Raw genomic sequence first — 18,194 nt, forward strand, 5'->3', positions numbered from 1 at the left:
GAGTTCCCTTTACTCGCAAAGGAAATGCATCTCGGAACAAATGTCATGCACATGCGGTTAACGGTATTATTTATGGAGAGCAATATCTATTTTGCAGACGCAGTTAAAACGGGAACGACTCGCTACTTTGGTTAAATCGCAAGAAAGAAACGGAGGAACTTGATTGTGCAAATCGAGGGTTTCTGAGGCAGCCACTAAAAGAAATTAATCGGCGTGTCCGAAAAAATAAAACAAAAGGAACCGTAAATCCCACACTGGGCGAAGACAATATATCGCGTCGTCATAAAGTTGTCCCTCTCCCGCCAGGCGGCGCCAGTGCCCCCCCCCGTCTCCCCCCTTCCCGCCACCGCACTGCACGCACGTGCGTCTCAGCTACTCGTCTCAGCCATTCAGAACACGCTCTTAACCCATAACATGCCCTGCTACACACGCTTAAGGTTCACAACCTATATATCAGCCCGCAGATCGCTGTACACAACCTATAAGTCACCATACGGCGTCGCCATTAAGCGCATTTTGTTTTGTTCCCGAACCGCATTCCTCGCGCCTAATAGCGATCGCATTGTCGATAAATGTTTGAACTTTTGTCCTTTTTTGATTAGCGGTTGTCGTTGCGGATACGATTTTTATTAACAACACTTCAATCTGATTTAATATTGCACAAACGTAACGGGTTCTGTGACTCATTTCCGTTACCGTGCTTTGCAATAATTTTGTAAGACCAAGCCGGTTAACTCCAAAACTTGGTTCTGTATTGAGTTTAACCCTAAAATTAACACGAAACACCCGTAAACAGAACCGAAAGCGTCACACAATTTCTAATAACGGTTCGTCGCTCAAATGAGTCCAATCCCCCATAGACCGCACCGTAAAGTTAATAAATTGTACAGGAGACTCGAATCATAAACAACATAGCGTCATAGCGGCATTATGCACCCTAACCGCACAACAGCTCCCCTGGGTATTGGTTCCTGACGAATGACCCAATAAATACCCATAAGGCAAAATGCGACACGTACAAAACATTCCGGGATATAAAAGCATTATCCTGTTAAGTAATTTATTTCTTCTTCAGGTAGCAAGTGAACGGTTATTTTATGGTCCCACTTAAACGTTCTATAATCCAAGCAGTTAAAGTATAAAGGGGGTGCCGGGACCCATAATGCAATGGCATAAACAGTAAAGAATTCAACCTGTTCAAGCGAACAGTCCATAAATCTAATTTTTTGAACGAGGATCTACGAGTATCATAAAGTTTATTTTAAAGTAATATATCAAGATCCAAAAATGTTTAAGAGCGTATTATAAAGTTTGAAACATGTTGAGAAAAATGTTTATGGTGAAAGAACAAAAAGTGATGTAGAGCCTAAAGCTTATGTTCAAACTTAATATTACCTGAATTAATCGTTTCTTAGAACCCGTAGATGATAGCTGTTGAATTAATTATAATTCCATCACTGGACTCGAGTCCCTTCGGCTTTTGGAAACCTTTGGTAAACGAATATACTTCAAAATGTTCATGGTCATATCCAAATTGGATCCAATGCCTTATACAGTGTGCATAAAGTTAATCGGTGAAAAATAATACCTATATGCCTAAGCATATAGGTATTATCCTGTTCAGTAATTTATGCCTTTATGCCTAATCATATAGGTATTATTTTTACAAATTTTCAAATCCATTGTCAATTTAACAATTTCTGCCTAGAAGACATTGAGTTTAACGGACGTAAGTTCAAATTAAAAATCAACATTATGCACCCCTTACGTATAGTCTCTACCTTTATCGAACAACCATAAAAACCTAAAAAATAAATAGAGGCCAAGTTCAAAGTTAATAGGAGTTGCTAGCAAGCATCGTGTCATACAACTGTAAAACCATAATTGGAAGATTTTAGTCCGATTAAAGTGGCAAAGGTCTCACCTTATTCAGAGATCAGATGATTCATCGAGAGAAATGTATGCAGCATCCCGGCGCGCTCAATACATCTACCCACTCGGAACCGGTCCGGTAACTACAGTATCAGGAACAGTAAATAGATGTATAGTGTCTGTGTCTTGCAATTATTGTCTGATATACGTAAGATATGCATGTGTTGCTTTGATTTATGATATTGCTTCAATTAATTATGGCTTTGATATCATTTTGATGTTTACTCGTGTTTCTGAAGGATACTATCATCGTCAAGGTCGTTAAACTAATATTGTCCCTTTCTGGGCACAGTCTGGGCACTGGGAGAAGCTCCCATAATAATAATTTAGGCCATAGTCCACCACGCTGGTCAATAACGGATTGGTAATATTCATACACCTGTGAGTCCGTTTTTTCCTTCAGCGTTAAAGGAAACATACCTTTAAAATTAAGTGTTTAGGACATTGAATTCATTTTCGGATATCAAAGTCATTATCTAGATTTACTATCTAGGCTATCTAGATTTCATTATATTTTTTTATGACAAAAACGTTATAATTCTTGATTATCTATGGCTATGGCTATGCACAAGCTTATCTAGTAGATCATATTTTAGAAGGACTATCTCTTAAAAGGCCTCTTACATTTACTAATACAAGCGAAAATAAAAGCTTACATGTAGAGCAACATAATGTAAAACGGTAGAGTAAGAAGCTTGTCTGACATAATTAAGTAGAGAATTGCAATTGTTCCATATAAATTGATTGCACGTCCTTATTTACAATACTATGAATAGAATTTAGTTTCGCCGGTTATTAATAGATAACGTAATGAATTAATTACATACTTATGATTTAATATATCATCAATAATTGTTATCTTCGTGCAGATTGGTACAATTCCCGTGTGGCATACTTTGAGTATAATTGTATTTGATACTTATTATTGTTCGCAAGTTTACTCGCGCTAAAATAGCTTATAGGTCTGTTAAGTTTTATTATTTTTAGCCCCGCACTATAGCCGGTCAAAAATAAAACAGGTTTGAATTCCAATCCCTGCCAGGAAAAAATCTAAAAGATGAATTTAATTCAAAACGCATACCGATCACACATCATTGTTGAGCTTATGATGTATATCTGAACAAAGAACTTATACCAATATCCATTTTCTAATCGTCTTTCTAGTAAGGAATTGAACCTGAAACCCCGTGCATAGCGGATCAACATTGTCACTCTTGTGCCATTTCAACAAATGTACACTATTACCCAAAAAAAAGGTCGAAAAATCGAACCTACAACACGGTGATAACGAGTACTATCACCACTACGCTACTCCAACAATACATTACTATTACAACAAAATTCCTAAAATTGCAATACAGCTTCATACATTGTGCCACTAAACGGATGCAGAGTGTAATAACATCAGCCACAAATTAGGTTAGTTAGATTGCATACTATCTCCTAAGCTGTAGTCATAACTACACTGCTCTATCTACAGGGTAGAGTACGTAAAATTATATCAGAACCAAGAACATTGTCCTACAAAGATACTGGTTTGAGGTCGAACAAGATTTCGACTAAAGAACCTAGAAATAATATTAAGCTTAAAATATTTGTAGGAAACACAATTTATAATTTGTAATACTTATTAATTAATGATATTTATTTTTTAATTTTAATATCATTATCATATATTTTATCCAATACTGGCACAAAAATTAATACTGGCATGTCAAAAAAACATTTTAAAAATAATGTGAAAAAAAAAACAAACGCAATCTGCGTTCTTTTTACGAATAAAATATTGCGTATTTAAATTTGATGTAAGAAGTGGTGGTTTATTTTGAAATTACTATTTCAAAATATTACGATATTGGTGAGTGTTAATTACAATTTTATAATTACTGCTTTGTAGTAAGGATGTGAAGCGCTGCAGTTTTCTGAATGCAACGCATTTCCATCTTTAAATGATATATAAGTAAATATTATTCACTCCTAACAAGAAAATGTAACAAGTTTTGACAATTGAAATTGTCACTGTCGTCTATTTGTTTGAAAAATATTAAAAAATGTAGTTTTTAGATCATTTATTAATGAAATGATATTTCTCCGCACTTTTTCTATCTATTAAATAACCTGCTCGCATGATTATTATAATAAAAAAATTGGAGTATTTGTAATGATGATGCTTTAATGCCCAATTCAAACTTGTTGATTATACTTCATACCTACTTGACCTTCATAAAAATTCACAAAATTGAAACACACGCTATAAAAACTGGTAATTTAAACGCATACTTAAATAGCTGATCGTTAGATCAATTATTTGAAATCATCATCATATTTTAATTACGTAAATTGTATATTAAAATTATTATGTTTATACAAAGATTGCCTTCATTATTTCAAGAACTATCGTTGGAATTATCTAATGATTGAATCCAGCGAAACAATTTCACGGTCTAGGTCCTACCTATTTTATGTCTACGACCTCTATAGGTCAGATATAATGGTACCTACATTTCAATTACGTTGTTATATACTTATTGTTTATCGAAAACCCAATAGGCTTTTCATACGGCTTTTAACCTAACGTTACTTAACAAAAAGTCTACTACTATCAAGATCCTATCATAAATGTATTTAAACATTAAGTATATCGTCTAAACCTCAGGCTTCGAATTATACATACTGAACCATATATTAAACCGACCCGGTCTTGGTAATAAATTCAACTTCATCAATATTCGAACATAAATTTTTATCCCTTCTGCCTTTGATCGTATATTTTAATATATCACATAATGTGGTCACTCGGACCCTTCTCGGAATTGGTGTATCATATTACTAGAGAGGTGTTGACACGCTCCCTTCGATATCCCGACATCAAACACGTTAACTACACCTAGATACGTAATTAACTCGGCTCGACCACTCAATCGAGTATCTCTATTACGGCTTATTGACTTCTGCACAATAATTCGACCAAAATACATACACTACAGCGGGATTAACCGCCCACCCTTCAAGTGGCTCTGTTACTTGCCGTGTATATTAAGTTCGTCCTTAAATTATTATGTTTCTAACGAGTGTTTTGATAATATCAGAAATGTGGATAGTTCTTGGGTTTATACCATTTAAATTAATTACAAAGTTAATAAATTTGAAGTAATATCATGTTGCCTGATGTATCCTCTCTGTGTGTAGTGAGTATATCACCCTAATTACTAGCAAACATAGTTAAACATCATTGCAGTGATGAAGTAAATCAAATTAGAGCAGGTGTAAGATCCGATGTAATTGAATTGATTTAATGAAGTAATTCGACGTAGTGTTAATCAAAGCTGTGTAGCTTGTTTGAGTCTATGTAGATATTTGGGAAATTAGATATTTGTTAGATAAATACTATGTCCCAAAAAGCAAAATGAAAAGACAAACATTTATGGTCTTAATTCATTTATGATCCTTAGTCGTGATTTTATGCTTTTTACTTCTCCATATGTTTACACGTTGCCTATTTTCCTTTGTACTTTTTATATCATATTGCACAAATTATTCCATCAATTTAAATCAAAAAGATACACAATATGGCACGAGATGACGCTATCGTGATGATCTCGATCTCTACAGAAAACTTTTTAGTATTCCATGTTTACTCAAAATCAAGTTGAAAATGTTCCGTCGATTTTACAACACTACTTAACCCTTCAAAGCGAGCGGTAAATTAATTTCGTGTTAATGGGACACTAATGTCCGTACATTCTTCTCTCATTATAAAACTAAATCAGCCCATGAATATTTCAAAGCAATACCAACAAAACAAAGACCGGATACAATGACAGCGCAGGATACGCGTCCGACACATTCGCGTCTAGACTCATGACATCAGTTATTAAATTGAGCCTGGTCTTAATTGATGCTGACTGCTTCGCTTCGCATCTTGGTTGGACTTATTCGCCAATCACTAAAGTTCATGTTACTAACCTCAACGTTCCTAAGACATGAGTAATTTTGGAAATATTACCGAAATACTCGTACGATACAAATGATACCTAATTTCAGACTAACATAAATCAAAATTGAGATTAATGTAACTTCAAAAAATTTACAAGAATGAATATAGCTTGACTGTGCTTCATGTGGATTACTTGATTGCGAATTCGGAAACAATGATTAAAACTAAAACGCTTAGTAACACAAAATATTTCATGCACATATTCGTACAGACAATAGGATTGCGTTGCCAATGCGATAAAATGTTCCTATTTCAAAGTCTCAAACATCTGTCATTCGCATAATAGCAATGTTTATATCAGCATCCCCAAGTTAGACAAACTTCCGCTCGGTACGTTAAACACCGGCTCAGTAATCCGCGCCGTAGCGTTGCAAAACGCAGAACAAACTGGCTCGCTTTGTGCACTAATGAGGGCCACGTGGCTGTCCCCCGCAATGCAGACTGCACAATAAAACAATGGGCTATAGTTCTGCACTAGCTTTATTCCTGTAGGATGAATTTTCGCGTGACTCCGGCCCGTTACTTGCGGACCGCAGTTCTAATAACTATTCCGTTTATGGTTCGAAATGAAATCGACTCTATTTCCGTCTAACGAAATGTCTGTTCCTATTGGATTTTCGGTTGAACTAAATAAGTACTTCAAAATGCTTCACAAAAAATATCTACACAGTTTACGACACGCGTGCTTTAGCGGCTAAAGTGTTTGTAAACTCGTAGAGTTGTTTCCACTCTGTTTTTTCTAATTTATGCTAATACTCTTTGGTGGTATTGTGGGTATATTTAGTTTTACTCAAATTATTTATTTCATACACCAATCTTTATCATTTAGTACCTAACACGTGCGTTTATTGCTTCCTATCTTTGCTCTAAGGCAGAACTTCAAAGTTTGAACTAAGTTTCGTAGACACTGGGGATATTATGATAACCTTTAATTACGTGAATTACAGTTTGAAACACTTGTTTAACGTTAGTTTCTCGATAAACACTAGGTTAAACCTAGATAAAACTTCAACCTGAGAGAAACGTGTGAACTTTTGATCGTTATGTTTGTACACGCGCTGTCACCAAACAAAACAACATAAACATTCGATATTCGGAGCGAGGCGGTTGAACTACGAAGCCCTTCTCTACAATTGTGAACTCGGAGGGCTATTAGAGCGATTGTTGAGAGTTCAGTAACATGAGGTCGTCGATGCAACGTGATGATCGGTGTCATCGGTCCACTCACCTAATTGTGCGAAGACCTTGGGGCGAACGTTCTCCTGCCAGGCGGCGGCGGCAACGGCGAGGGTTGCCGCGATGAGGGCACAGCGCAGCACGAGCATGGCACTAGTCACAAGTCGACATCACTTGAAGAGCACTCGCGGCGCGCGGCTGAGCGCAACACAGGCGGGCGGGGCGCGCGGTGGCCGGCGGCGGACTGGTGCTCGGGGGAGTCGGGGGGCGCGCCTGCGCTGCCGGCGCCCCGCCGTCTCGCATGCGTCGGGCTGCGGAGTGCGGACCTCGCACGTGACGCAACCCTCCTCGCCCCAACGCACCCTCGCGGCTATCGCCGACCCTGCGACGTCATAATCGCGTTAAAAAAACTGCCTGCATATCCTAATGAACGCCGCTAAACCTGCAATTAAACTCTAAAGGGGCCGCCCGCGAGGCTTTTGTTTACGGGGGATTTTCGGTAGGCATATTAAAAATTCGTTAGCGACATCTCGAGGGCGTGACGGCAGTTCAACGAATCGTAAGGTTGCAATTACAACTTTGACTGTTAACAACGGGGATGTAGGGCCCATTGAGTTCCGAAAGCTCCTATTACTTTCCCCTTCCGCGGAAAAATCTGAACACGAGACTTTTTGACTAATTGACGTACATCTCGTAATGATGGGTTCCAATGGTCACGGACGTAACGACCGTAGATGCCTAAAGTTACCGCTTTTTGGAAGTAGTAGTTAGAATGTTAATCATAAAGTAACACGATCCGCTTTATTTATGAGGAGGTCGGAAACTATTTGTCTCTTACCTTTAAATCATGACAGTAATCAGGTTTCAATTAATATTTCACATATTCTTACAGTCCTTACAGTCCTACAATAGATTTCTCTGTATCAACAACACACACATAAATTAACAAAAAACGAGTATACCAACCCCGACCCAAAGCAAAAGTCTAAATTTGTCTTTTCGATGCCTGGATAGGCGGGAATCGAACCCTTAACCCTGTAACTCAGCAATATAGCGATCGCTACGCAACGCGTATCTTTGGCCAGTTACATATAAATAACAAAATGTACACAACATCAATTAAGTTAAACAAAAATCAGGATCATCCATTCTAATTACACACATCGTAAAATTAATCAATCGTAGCTAAACTAAATAAACGTGCATCGGAAGCGAGCGTAGCGTAAAAAATTAATTTAATGTTACAAAGTTCTAAATCCCGCAGCCCGAAAAGGGAAGTGTAACTTTATCGAAATAAAAACTTTTTGTACAACACTGGGGTCCTTGGTAGCGCATTCATTATTATTAATACACCAAAGTTGCTCCCCGGTAATTTTATTCAAGCTATTTAGAACTGTGTCAAAGTAATTTTAGTTGGGTTAGTGGAGATGCATTGTAGCGGCCGTGTGAAAATCAATAAAATAAACATTCATTGTGCATGACTTCGGAGCGTGCACTGAGGAATTGACTTCCTCTTGCACCCGTCGGCACTTCACTCGCTAAACATTTGCTTACTACATTTTATAGCGATGTAAATTACTAATTATAGCTCTAATTTCCGCTCATCTCCGCTTCATAGAAGCCTCGCCTCTACATAGAGTAAGCACGAATACAATTTTTAGTATTATAAATCCCTGCTAAGTTTTTCTAACAAACGTTAAGCATAAAACGTAATTGTTTTACATGAATAAAGTGCAAATACGAGAGATTTTTAATGCAAACTTACATGCAAAACTTTAATTTACAGAAGGCGCTTATTTTAAATTCATGCAATTTACACTAAAATTTATTTCTTGTGAAGAAATAAATGTAGTTTATGAATTTTAACGCTGCAAAAACATTAAAAGAAATAATTCTAAAGCATGGTCATTTTATTGTGGATGAATGTAAGAGCGTTAGTCTTGTGATGTAGAGTCGTGGGAATAAATTTTAATAATTACATTACCTTTGAAATTCAACTTTATGTTATTTAATTGAATATATGACGTCAGAAAGTCCCAAAATATGCGTTTATCTAGAGGAGGACCGATAGCTTAGATGTTGAAACTCGACCTCTCTAGCAACGGGAGTCTCAGGTTCAAATCTCAAGCATGCACCTCTGATTTATCAAAATTGAAGTGAAGAAATATATCGTGACAAAACCTACAGACTTTAGAGTTCTTTAAAAAGTTCTTATACTATGAAGTCTACCACTTCATACTTGGCCAGGACAGTGAACTATGGCCTCTCACTCTGAGAGCAATTAACTTCGTCCACGAAACTCGTCCCCAAAATCGCATTGAAGCATCGTAGATCATCTTAAAAAATACTTGCTTCAACATCCGAGATCAAACTCATTACATACTTAAGACCAGAGCAAAAATTAGCAAACTTTTGAATGAAGTTAACGATATGATCTTTCTTTTCTAATGACGAATAATTCGCTAGATCTCATACAAACTTCGCAGCCTCTAATGAACGTGGTCTGACCAGGGATCTTGCCATTGCTGAGAATTAAATGAAACTTTTCCCTTCCTCCTTAACTTCTCATTCCTACGTTTAAATAGTTTTAACTAGGTATATTAAGAAAGAATAGTATTTAACTTAGCAATTCCGAGTGAGAATTCTCGAAACAACTTTGTTTCGGATAGACACACAGACACGTCTCAGACATCGCCCGTATAATAATCCAATTAGCGTTAAATTTAAAGCCCTTTTTATAACAGAATTAGCGAGTGAGAATACAATTCACTTGGGATGGAAGTGGTTACTACCGCTCATGTACATCTGTCTGTATGTCTCCCTCACCACAGCCTTCCAGTCAGAATACAGCAGCGCTTAACATTCCTGTCATTATGCATAAATAAGTGCGGCGATGGTGGCTGGTGCCTCCGGAGTGACAACCACAGAGGGTTCCACTACCTTCAACCGCATACTGGTTGGCCGAACCAGACAATGCAGTATATTATTCTAACGTAATAGTCAATTTAAAATACTTTTAACGTCTAGAGACATAAATGGGTAGCGACGTGAGGATACAAAGTTGGCCGATATTTTATTTCGTACATAAAATTACAAATTCTTTTTCCCAGGACATCGTGGTTGAGTCAAAAAGTTTATAAAAGCTAATTCGTTGCGACAACGACAACTTAGCTTAAACTGGATATTTTTTCAGTAAATTATTAATATGTAGCGATATACTAGTATCTCTAAAACTTTTCGATGCTAGATTAATTTGGAATTTGTAAACTAAAATTTGTGTTCAATCCAAAGTACTTCAATCAATATATGGGGGACGATGAAACAGTCAGAAACCGTCTAAAGGAGTAGCTGAATTTATTTCAATATGTATTTATATAATTACATTATTATATGATACATTACGGAAATGAATATTATTTGCAGATAAAATGATTTACGAAACTAACCTACTTTTACAATCCTATTCCCCTTCTTCTGCCTATGATACTAAATTACATGTTTTTACGAAATTTTACAACGAACTTAAATCCAAAACACAACAGCGTATACATTACTACTTGAAGAAAGAAATAGGTGCGACATTCCACGAACTTTTCTACACCCGTTTAATTGGCATTCTTTCCTAATCGTAGAAATGAAGTAAACTTTTATCCCAGTTTAAAGACAATTGAATATTCTCCAGTAGTTCGCGAGTCCCGCTGTAATCACTCTCCGAAATCTCGATAACTTTCCCGAGGGATTAGGAAACAAAACAAATCCTTGTGCACGTCAAACTTCAACTTAAGATCTATTATAAAGGCGTAGACGAGGAAGGTACAGTCGTCGAGACGTATTAATTGAGAGAATAAATTATAAATAACAAGCGTGCCTCCCGTCCCCTAGAAATCAACGGTTTTCATTCGCTAAGCAGAAATAACGCTCAAATTAATAGAGGTAATACTTTAAATGCGAAATAATATTATACAGAAGCTTTCTAAATGGTACGGTTTCAAGTAACAGAAACTTTAGATATATTTCGAGGAAAATGTGATGTGATTAATTAGTAACATCATCAGTTATAGCTTGCTAATTCTAGTAAAAATATTCCAGCCAATTATACGGCAAGTCCTCACAGACGAACGGATGAACAGACAATCATTAATAAGTACACGCTTTTACGTTTTCACTTACATAGTTTAGTCGATTTAGTTATTTTATATCGACTAAAAAGATTTGTTTTTCACAAACCAAAGTCGGGCTTTAAAACATCAAACACGTTGAAAAAGCAGTAATAAATCGTTTTAACACGTAAAAGAGATTTCAATTAACTCGTTTATTTTTCTAATCGAAAAAGCGCAGGTGCGGTTATATACCGGGTTTTCCGTTAAACCCACACCGTGTGGTTACTGCACGTTGATTTACTTGTACGTTAACATTTGTCCACTTTATTTTTTAGTTTAGTGCCATTTATGTGTATCGTTACGCTAGCTTTTAAATTCTATATTTGTTTAGTGTAGTGCAGCGTCTACTTTTTCTCGTTTTGTTGGAATAGGTACATACGTCTAAACAAATAGATGGAATTGAACCGTCCAACCGTGATTCCGAATCAACTGCCATTGCGTGTGACACAATTTTGATTTTTAAGTCATATAACTTTTTTAAGAGCAAAAATACAGAAATGAAATTTTAATACGCAAACGCACCGTCATACGATATCGACAGGATAATTTTAAATATTAAACAGAGCAAGTATGGATGTAGATATTCGCCTTTTTATAAACTTGTAGATTTTGCGACTGAAACTTGATCTACAAAATAAACGTTTGACAAGTATAACTTCTACATAACGTAATTATTAATTTCATCCTAATATTAATTTTAAATCAGGGCAATATATCACGGGACCACAGCCGCAAAGGAACTGTGGCGCCACGTCCCATCTTATAACTCATTATTTTCTGTGACAAGGGGACAAAAACTTCACGCTCATAGGACAAGGACATAGCGGAAAACCATATCAACCGTTGAGGGAAAAAAGTCGTTTTCTTTCAGGTTCGGATATCAAAAAACACTCGACATATTCTTGGCGGCCTCTCCGAACATCTCGAGAAAACTCGAGCCGCGGAAATGAACTATGTAGTGTCTTGTTACTACGTGACATGGTGCAGCTTTCTCGCCTGTTTCATGTTATGCGGAAAAATAGCGTTGTTCTAATTTATCATATCAACCCGTTACTGGGGTGTTGGAGCGGTCATGTGTGTCTGAATCAATACAGGGAATCCTAGTAGGGCTTAATCACTCACTTAAAAGCATAATTATAGACTTCCGAAGCATATTTTGTTCATTTTATACATACAACTATGAAAATCTTGAGTTTGATAAAATACGAAGCCTGGACCTAATATCCATTTTCTACTCAGTATTTAGTAATTACTCGTATTAGTCACAGAATACTAACCTCTTTTTTCTGTTATTTCATTCCGAATAAATAGCCCTTATGTACTAATCATCCTAATCATCGATTTGAAAATAAATAATTCTGTAGGATTTTTACCTTTTTCCAGCTTAAATAAATAGATCCTTAAGTCTAATTCTAGCCTATGATTAACAAGATTATAGACAATTAATTAGTACCTATGAATTTCAGAAAATAATTCAATTATCGAAGGATTAATTAAAAATAGTCGATTAATAATCTTTTCCAATAGCGTTATTATTTTGTATTGATGAAAATCTAAACGAAACTAAAAACAGTAAAAAACAGAAAAGTTATAGATATTTAAATATTTATTCATAAACCGGTACAACTCCATAATTTATCTCTTATTTATGTTTTAGCAGACTGTTATTCATAACGAAATGTTTTATATCAAAATGATTTAGGTTAATCCTTTGATCCCTGTAAAGCTAGTCGCTTCATATTCAAACTGTGTCTCACCTACACATATTCAGTCAATCGATACTTGTATCCAAGCGAAATATATAAATTGAGCTTGTATTTTGCACGCGGTTCTATGAGTTTTACGTAGTTGTTTGATGGTGGTAGAACTGTCTGTGGTTCCACTTCAGAAGCAACACTTCCACACCTATTTCTGCCTTACAACAACAGTGTTAAGCGCTGCTACGTTTCTACTGCGTGAGAAAGACATACTTATCCGAAGCGTTTAAACTTAATTCTGAGAAGCAGCACCATTGCTAACCTCTAGTACTAGTAGAGTTGATAATAAATATTCACGGCCTTTTTTTTTACGAGGGGGGAAACCTTCAAAAGGTACCCTATGCCGTGGGAGCGACACGGGGTTATGTGGGATTCTTACCGCACTAAAAACCCCCCGGTGGCCGTCCTCGGCGCTGCGTAGGGGACTCCGGGATCTCCAAAGGAACGCAACCGGAGTCCTCTTAGCGCGTTGCCCCGTCGTGCTCCGCCCAGGCGAGAGTGGTGCTCGCCACTCCGTCTGATGTGCACGACGGTATGCGACCTCATATACCGCCGTCCTTCCCGGGGTCGCCGGCCGGGCGGTTCCAGCTCCCACTCTCGCCACCCGCAACCCCGGAAGCCCCTTTTAGTCGCCTCTTACGACAGGCAGGGGATACCGTAGCCCTATTCTGGTCCCGGAACTACAGGGACAAATATTCACGGCCTGCAGTAGCTACTTTTCATCAGTTGGATTGCATGCTCATTTGCTATTTGAATATTATATCAAAGAATAGAATATTTAAATAGTTTTAAACTAAAAAGTAGCCTATGCAAGTATATAATACTTCATTTCTGCATTTAAAACCAGTTCAGTAAAGTGGCAAATAAACAAACAACAAAAATAATACGTTATGTTTTGATAAGATAAACATCGAAAATGGCACTTATAACTCGCAGTAAAACTCAAAATTTCAATTCATAAAAAAATATTAAAATGTACCTATTTAATATGACCCCACATGAGTTTTCATTTTTGTTTAATCATGTCAATTCAACTATAGTCAATCACATGAGAGTCATAGTATCTAATGCTTACTTCCTTACTAATATTATAAATCCGAAAGTAACTCTGTCTGTCTGGTTGTCTCTTCTTCACGCCTAAACCACTTAACCGATTTTAATGAAATTTTGTACAAAGATAGTCTGAGACCCGAGAAAGGACATAGGATGGTTTTTATCCCGGAAATTCCACGGAAACTAGGGATGGCGATCTAAGATCGATTAATCGGAGTATCGATCTTTTGGACCAAAAAAATCGATTATTTTAATCAATATTAGTAAGGATTGAATCGTAAACTATGCATTTGATCAAGTGATGATCTTTAGCAAAGTTGTTGTCTATGAGCCCACGACGGTTCCAGAGTTGGTACGACCAATTTTCGCCAGATGGCGCCACTGTCATTCCAATGAAGGTACGAATTTCCAGTTTTATGTATTTTAGCATGTCATGTATTTTCTTTTATTTTAAACGCGGGCGAAGCCGCGAGCAAAAACTAGTATAAAAATATTTCGACATAGGCTAGGTTTCTTTCATCCCTATCCGTTCGTGTTGTGGCCACCCCTCAAAACGTCAAGTCTCACCGGACTTCCAACCAGCCCTCGTTCCGAACACTCGCCCTGAGTTATTACAGCATAATCATTATATTCTATTATTAATTGATGTAAGCACACATTTTGACGCACCTTTCTTTGCGCTATTTCTTTGAAAACGATATTACGAATACACAGAGAGTGTACTTTGTCGGCGTTAACCTCTTTGTTATTTTTATTTAAGCGCTTAATTCATTAAACCTATAAATAGTTTATATAAGAAAACATACAAAAACAAGTTTAGATCTCATTGATAAAGTTTAAAATGATTAAATAACTAAAGCTATAGTAAAGAAGCCATATCTGAAGTCGATCAAAAAGACCCGTATGTAACCTCTAAAACTAAATGAATACGCCGAGGCGTATTAATTTAGTTTACTCTTACTCTATTTCACAACACAAAACGGTTTTTTTTTTAAATAGACGTAGCAACGATTTTCGTTCCGATCATGTACCTAATGGTGAGTGGACTACTATTAGCATCGTTTTTCTAATTGTTTGAGTATTGTGGACACAGCAATATTTGCATTGCTGCTATAACACCGAAATATGGGTAAGGGTGATTCCGCCTCATTCGAACCACGAGCTCTACTAACTTTAGTCTTCTGCCTATTCTCAAACAATCATATTTTTACGAAATCTCGAAACTATTTGTAAAGTATTGTTATGAGATCAAAAACGGCATTTACCTACAGGTTACTCTACTAAAACATTAGATAATTGGTAAGCTACGTAAAAATCCAGCATTTGATAACGTGTCACAAACACAAAGACCCATCCCTAACCTTGCCATCACGTTAGCATTAAAATAAAATCAAGAACGCCGAGCTAATATGAAAATATCGCGCTATGTAAAGAATAATATAAAGAGTAAATGTGACAGAACAAAAGCTTTCGGTTTACGTTTTATCGTTGGCTTGGATTTCAAAGGAATATAATATTTATATCCTGAGACATAAATTATTAGGTGTAGTGATTGTCGTTTACAGTTTAATGTTTTTGAACCGCTTAGTAGCAGTTTCGACAGTGATAATAATCGTTTTACAAACAATGTTGTTTTTAAGTTATAACGATTGTAGTTTACTATTTTTAGTATTCTTAACCGACCAGGTGGACCGACGACCTGAAGAAGACGGCGGGAAACCGCTGGCTTCAAAGGGCATGGGACCGGTTGGAGTGGCGCCAATTAGGGGAGGCCTATGTCCAGCAGTGGACCTCAAAAGGCTGATGGATGGATGGATGGATGAGTAGCTTAACATTACTCTAAGGTGTCATTAGAATTGTAATTATACTACCGACAGCAGGTGTATTGGATACGAGAGATATAAAATCGATGTCAACCCATTAATGTCCGAGTGTCTCCGTTTTAAGAAGCAATATTTTATTTATAACACAAATATATCTTACAAAACTCAGAGTTACATAGCGAAAACGCTTCCAATCCCAGACTTAATCTTAATTGAAGGACCGAACTTTAACCACTACGCTATCACTACATTTTAAAGAAAAAACATTATAGGTACCTAATGTTAAATGTTTATGACATAATATAGATGTAGTATCTTCAATTACAACATTCTGCAAGCTATTTTTATTCAAGTTTGAAGTCTCGTTATACAATACATATTTTATTATAAACCCGATAGTGAAAAGCTGGCTGCCGACTGCCGCCTCCTAATTTGTGGCGAACGTCTAAGGCGGGTTCACTCACAATAATACGATCCTTGACACATTTTCGCTACTGAGTTCTTACCCACTAAAATAACAAAAGATATCGGCGTTTCACTTTACGTGTATCTTCACAATTGATATACGATTGGAGTGGGAGTAACCGAGTTGAGGCGATATTCTATCGATAAGTATAACGATATATCATAAAAAGACTGTGTAAGGTAATATAAGTATAAGAGTATATCATGAACAAAATTACCAAACAAACTTACAAAATCAAAACCATGTACTGTTTCATCGATACTTAGATCGGCTTTGATAAAAAACCCTACCAAGATGGTCTATTACTAATTGGTCGACTCGTTGAGGAATTTAATATAACAAAAATATTACAAATAATACAAATTGCAACGACCTCCCCTTCCGCGATTCGAAATACCTATCTCATAAATAGAAAACAAAACCTCCAAATTACATATTAGAATCATGTAATTTCAAATGTAACCTTTTAAAAAGCTTGTTAAAACATCAGAGCCCAAGATGTTGCGATTGTACCCGAAACTCATACAACGCTCTACGCTATAGTTAGCGTATGAGTTAGCATCCCTATCACACGGATCGTTATGAAAACCCGAGGAAAAATTACCCATCCTCGAAATTAGTAAACAGACGTTGCATTTTGCATAAAGGGACCAGACAACGCTGTCGGGTAATATGCCATCACCTTAATATGAAACAAACATGTCGCCCACGTTAGCCGAACAAAAAGACACTTTTGTGGGGAAACGAAAGCAAATAGGGAATCCGGGAACGAGAAACTTTTTGATCTGGGATTAATTTTCCTATGTGATGCGAGTGGTATTGCATACCACTGTTTTGCACTTTGACTGAGGTTTATAAAGCCATTTGTGAGGTTAAACAAAGAATGTGGCTATATTATCCTAGTCAACAAAAAGTGTAGGTATGTTTCTGTTTTTATCATGGATGAGAAAATCAAACAGATTATTTTAAACTAATATTGCAGTGTTTTTGCATTTTCATCGTATATCTACTTGGATAAGCATTTTTAAAATGCAGTTAATAATTAACTTATTAACTGCATTTTAAAAATGCATTATTACCTTTATTATATTATCTTAGACAACCAGCGTGGCAGAACGGTTAAAATGATGAATTTAGATTTTTTTCTGGGTCTGGGTTTGTGCATTTTGAATATGTCCAACTGTCCATATCACACACACACAGAGGCTTTTAGTGTACATAGCGATATTTTAATAATTATAGCTGACACTACAAATTGATTGCATAAAATATAACTTTTGCAGACCAACACGTTTTAATTGCAACAACTGTATTTGGTCCTGATTACCTTCCATTAATTACCGATGTTACCAGCAATTAGTTTCGATATGTCAACGTATAAAATTAAATGCAAATCGCTTAACTATTCAATTTTAAAACTGTATTCGAATATTTATTTTATTATTCAATAACATGAATGAAGTTTAACCATTCGTGTAAGTTCATAAAGTGAATGATTGGCGAATAATGGATAGAAAAAACATGGCTGGTAAAGCCATTCGTTGGCAAAGCAAACACATCAACACACACCATGTATGCTCAACAGTATATTTCGTTTAGTCAAATAGTCACTATAGAGCGGCGTAAATGAGAGCACTTCATGAAAATAAAATAAAAAAACGCTTCCTATTCCCATAGTTCTGTACTAGGATTTCCCATGATTACATGAACACAAAGACGAGTATAAAAATCCAGACGCAGAAAGGAGATATAAATTTATCATTAAGATTTGTGCTTGGCCGAAGATCAAACCCGAGACCTTCTGGTATGCCTAGTGGTGGTACCGTCCAT

The 18,194-nt window shown here is 36.5% G+C and overlaps 1 protein-coding gene across 2 annotated transcripts in view; it reads right to left on the minus strand.

Moving 5' to 3' along the window:
* Sema1a (semaphorin 1a) overlaps window positions 1-18,194 on the minus strand; it is a 490,410-nt gene that overhangs the window by 454,002 nt on the left and 18,214 nt on the right. For both annotated transcript variants that reach the window (XM_073086961.1, XM_073086960.1), the window contains exon 2: window positions 7,158-7,487. In XM_073086961.1, coding sequence (XP_072943062.1) covers window positions 7,158-7,254 — 97 coding nt within the window. In that variant the 5' untranslated portion in view covers window positions 7,255-7,487. The remainder of the gene's footprint in view (window positions 1-7,157; window positions 7,488-18,194) is intronic.

The sequence above is a fragment of the Epargyreus clarus genome, unplaced genomic scaffold (assembly GCF_041222505.1).
Source record: "Epargyreus clarus isolate Ecla_fem2 unplaced genomic scaffold, WU_Ecla_fem_2.2 ptg000024l, whole genome shotgun sequence".
In the NCBI taxonomy this organism is placed as follows: Eukaryota; Metazoa; Arthropoda; class Insecta; order Lepidoptera; family Hesperiidae; genus Epargyreus; species Epargyreus clarus.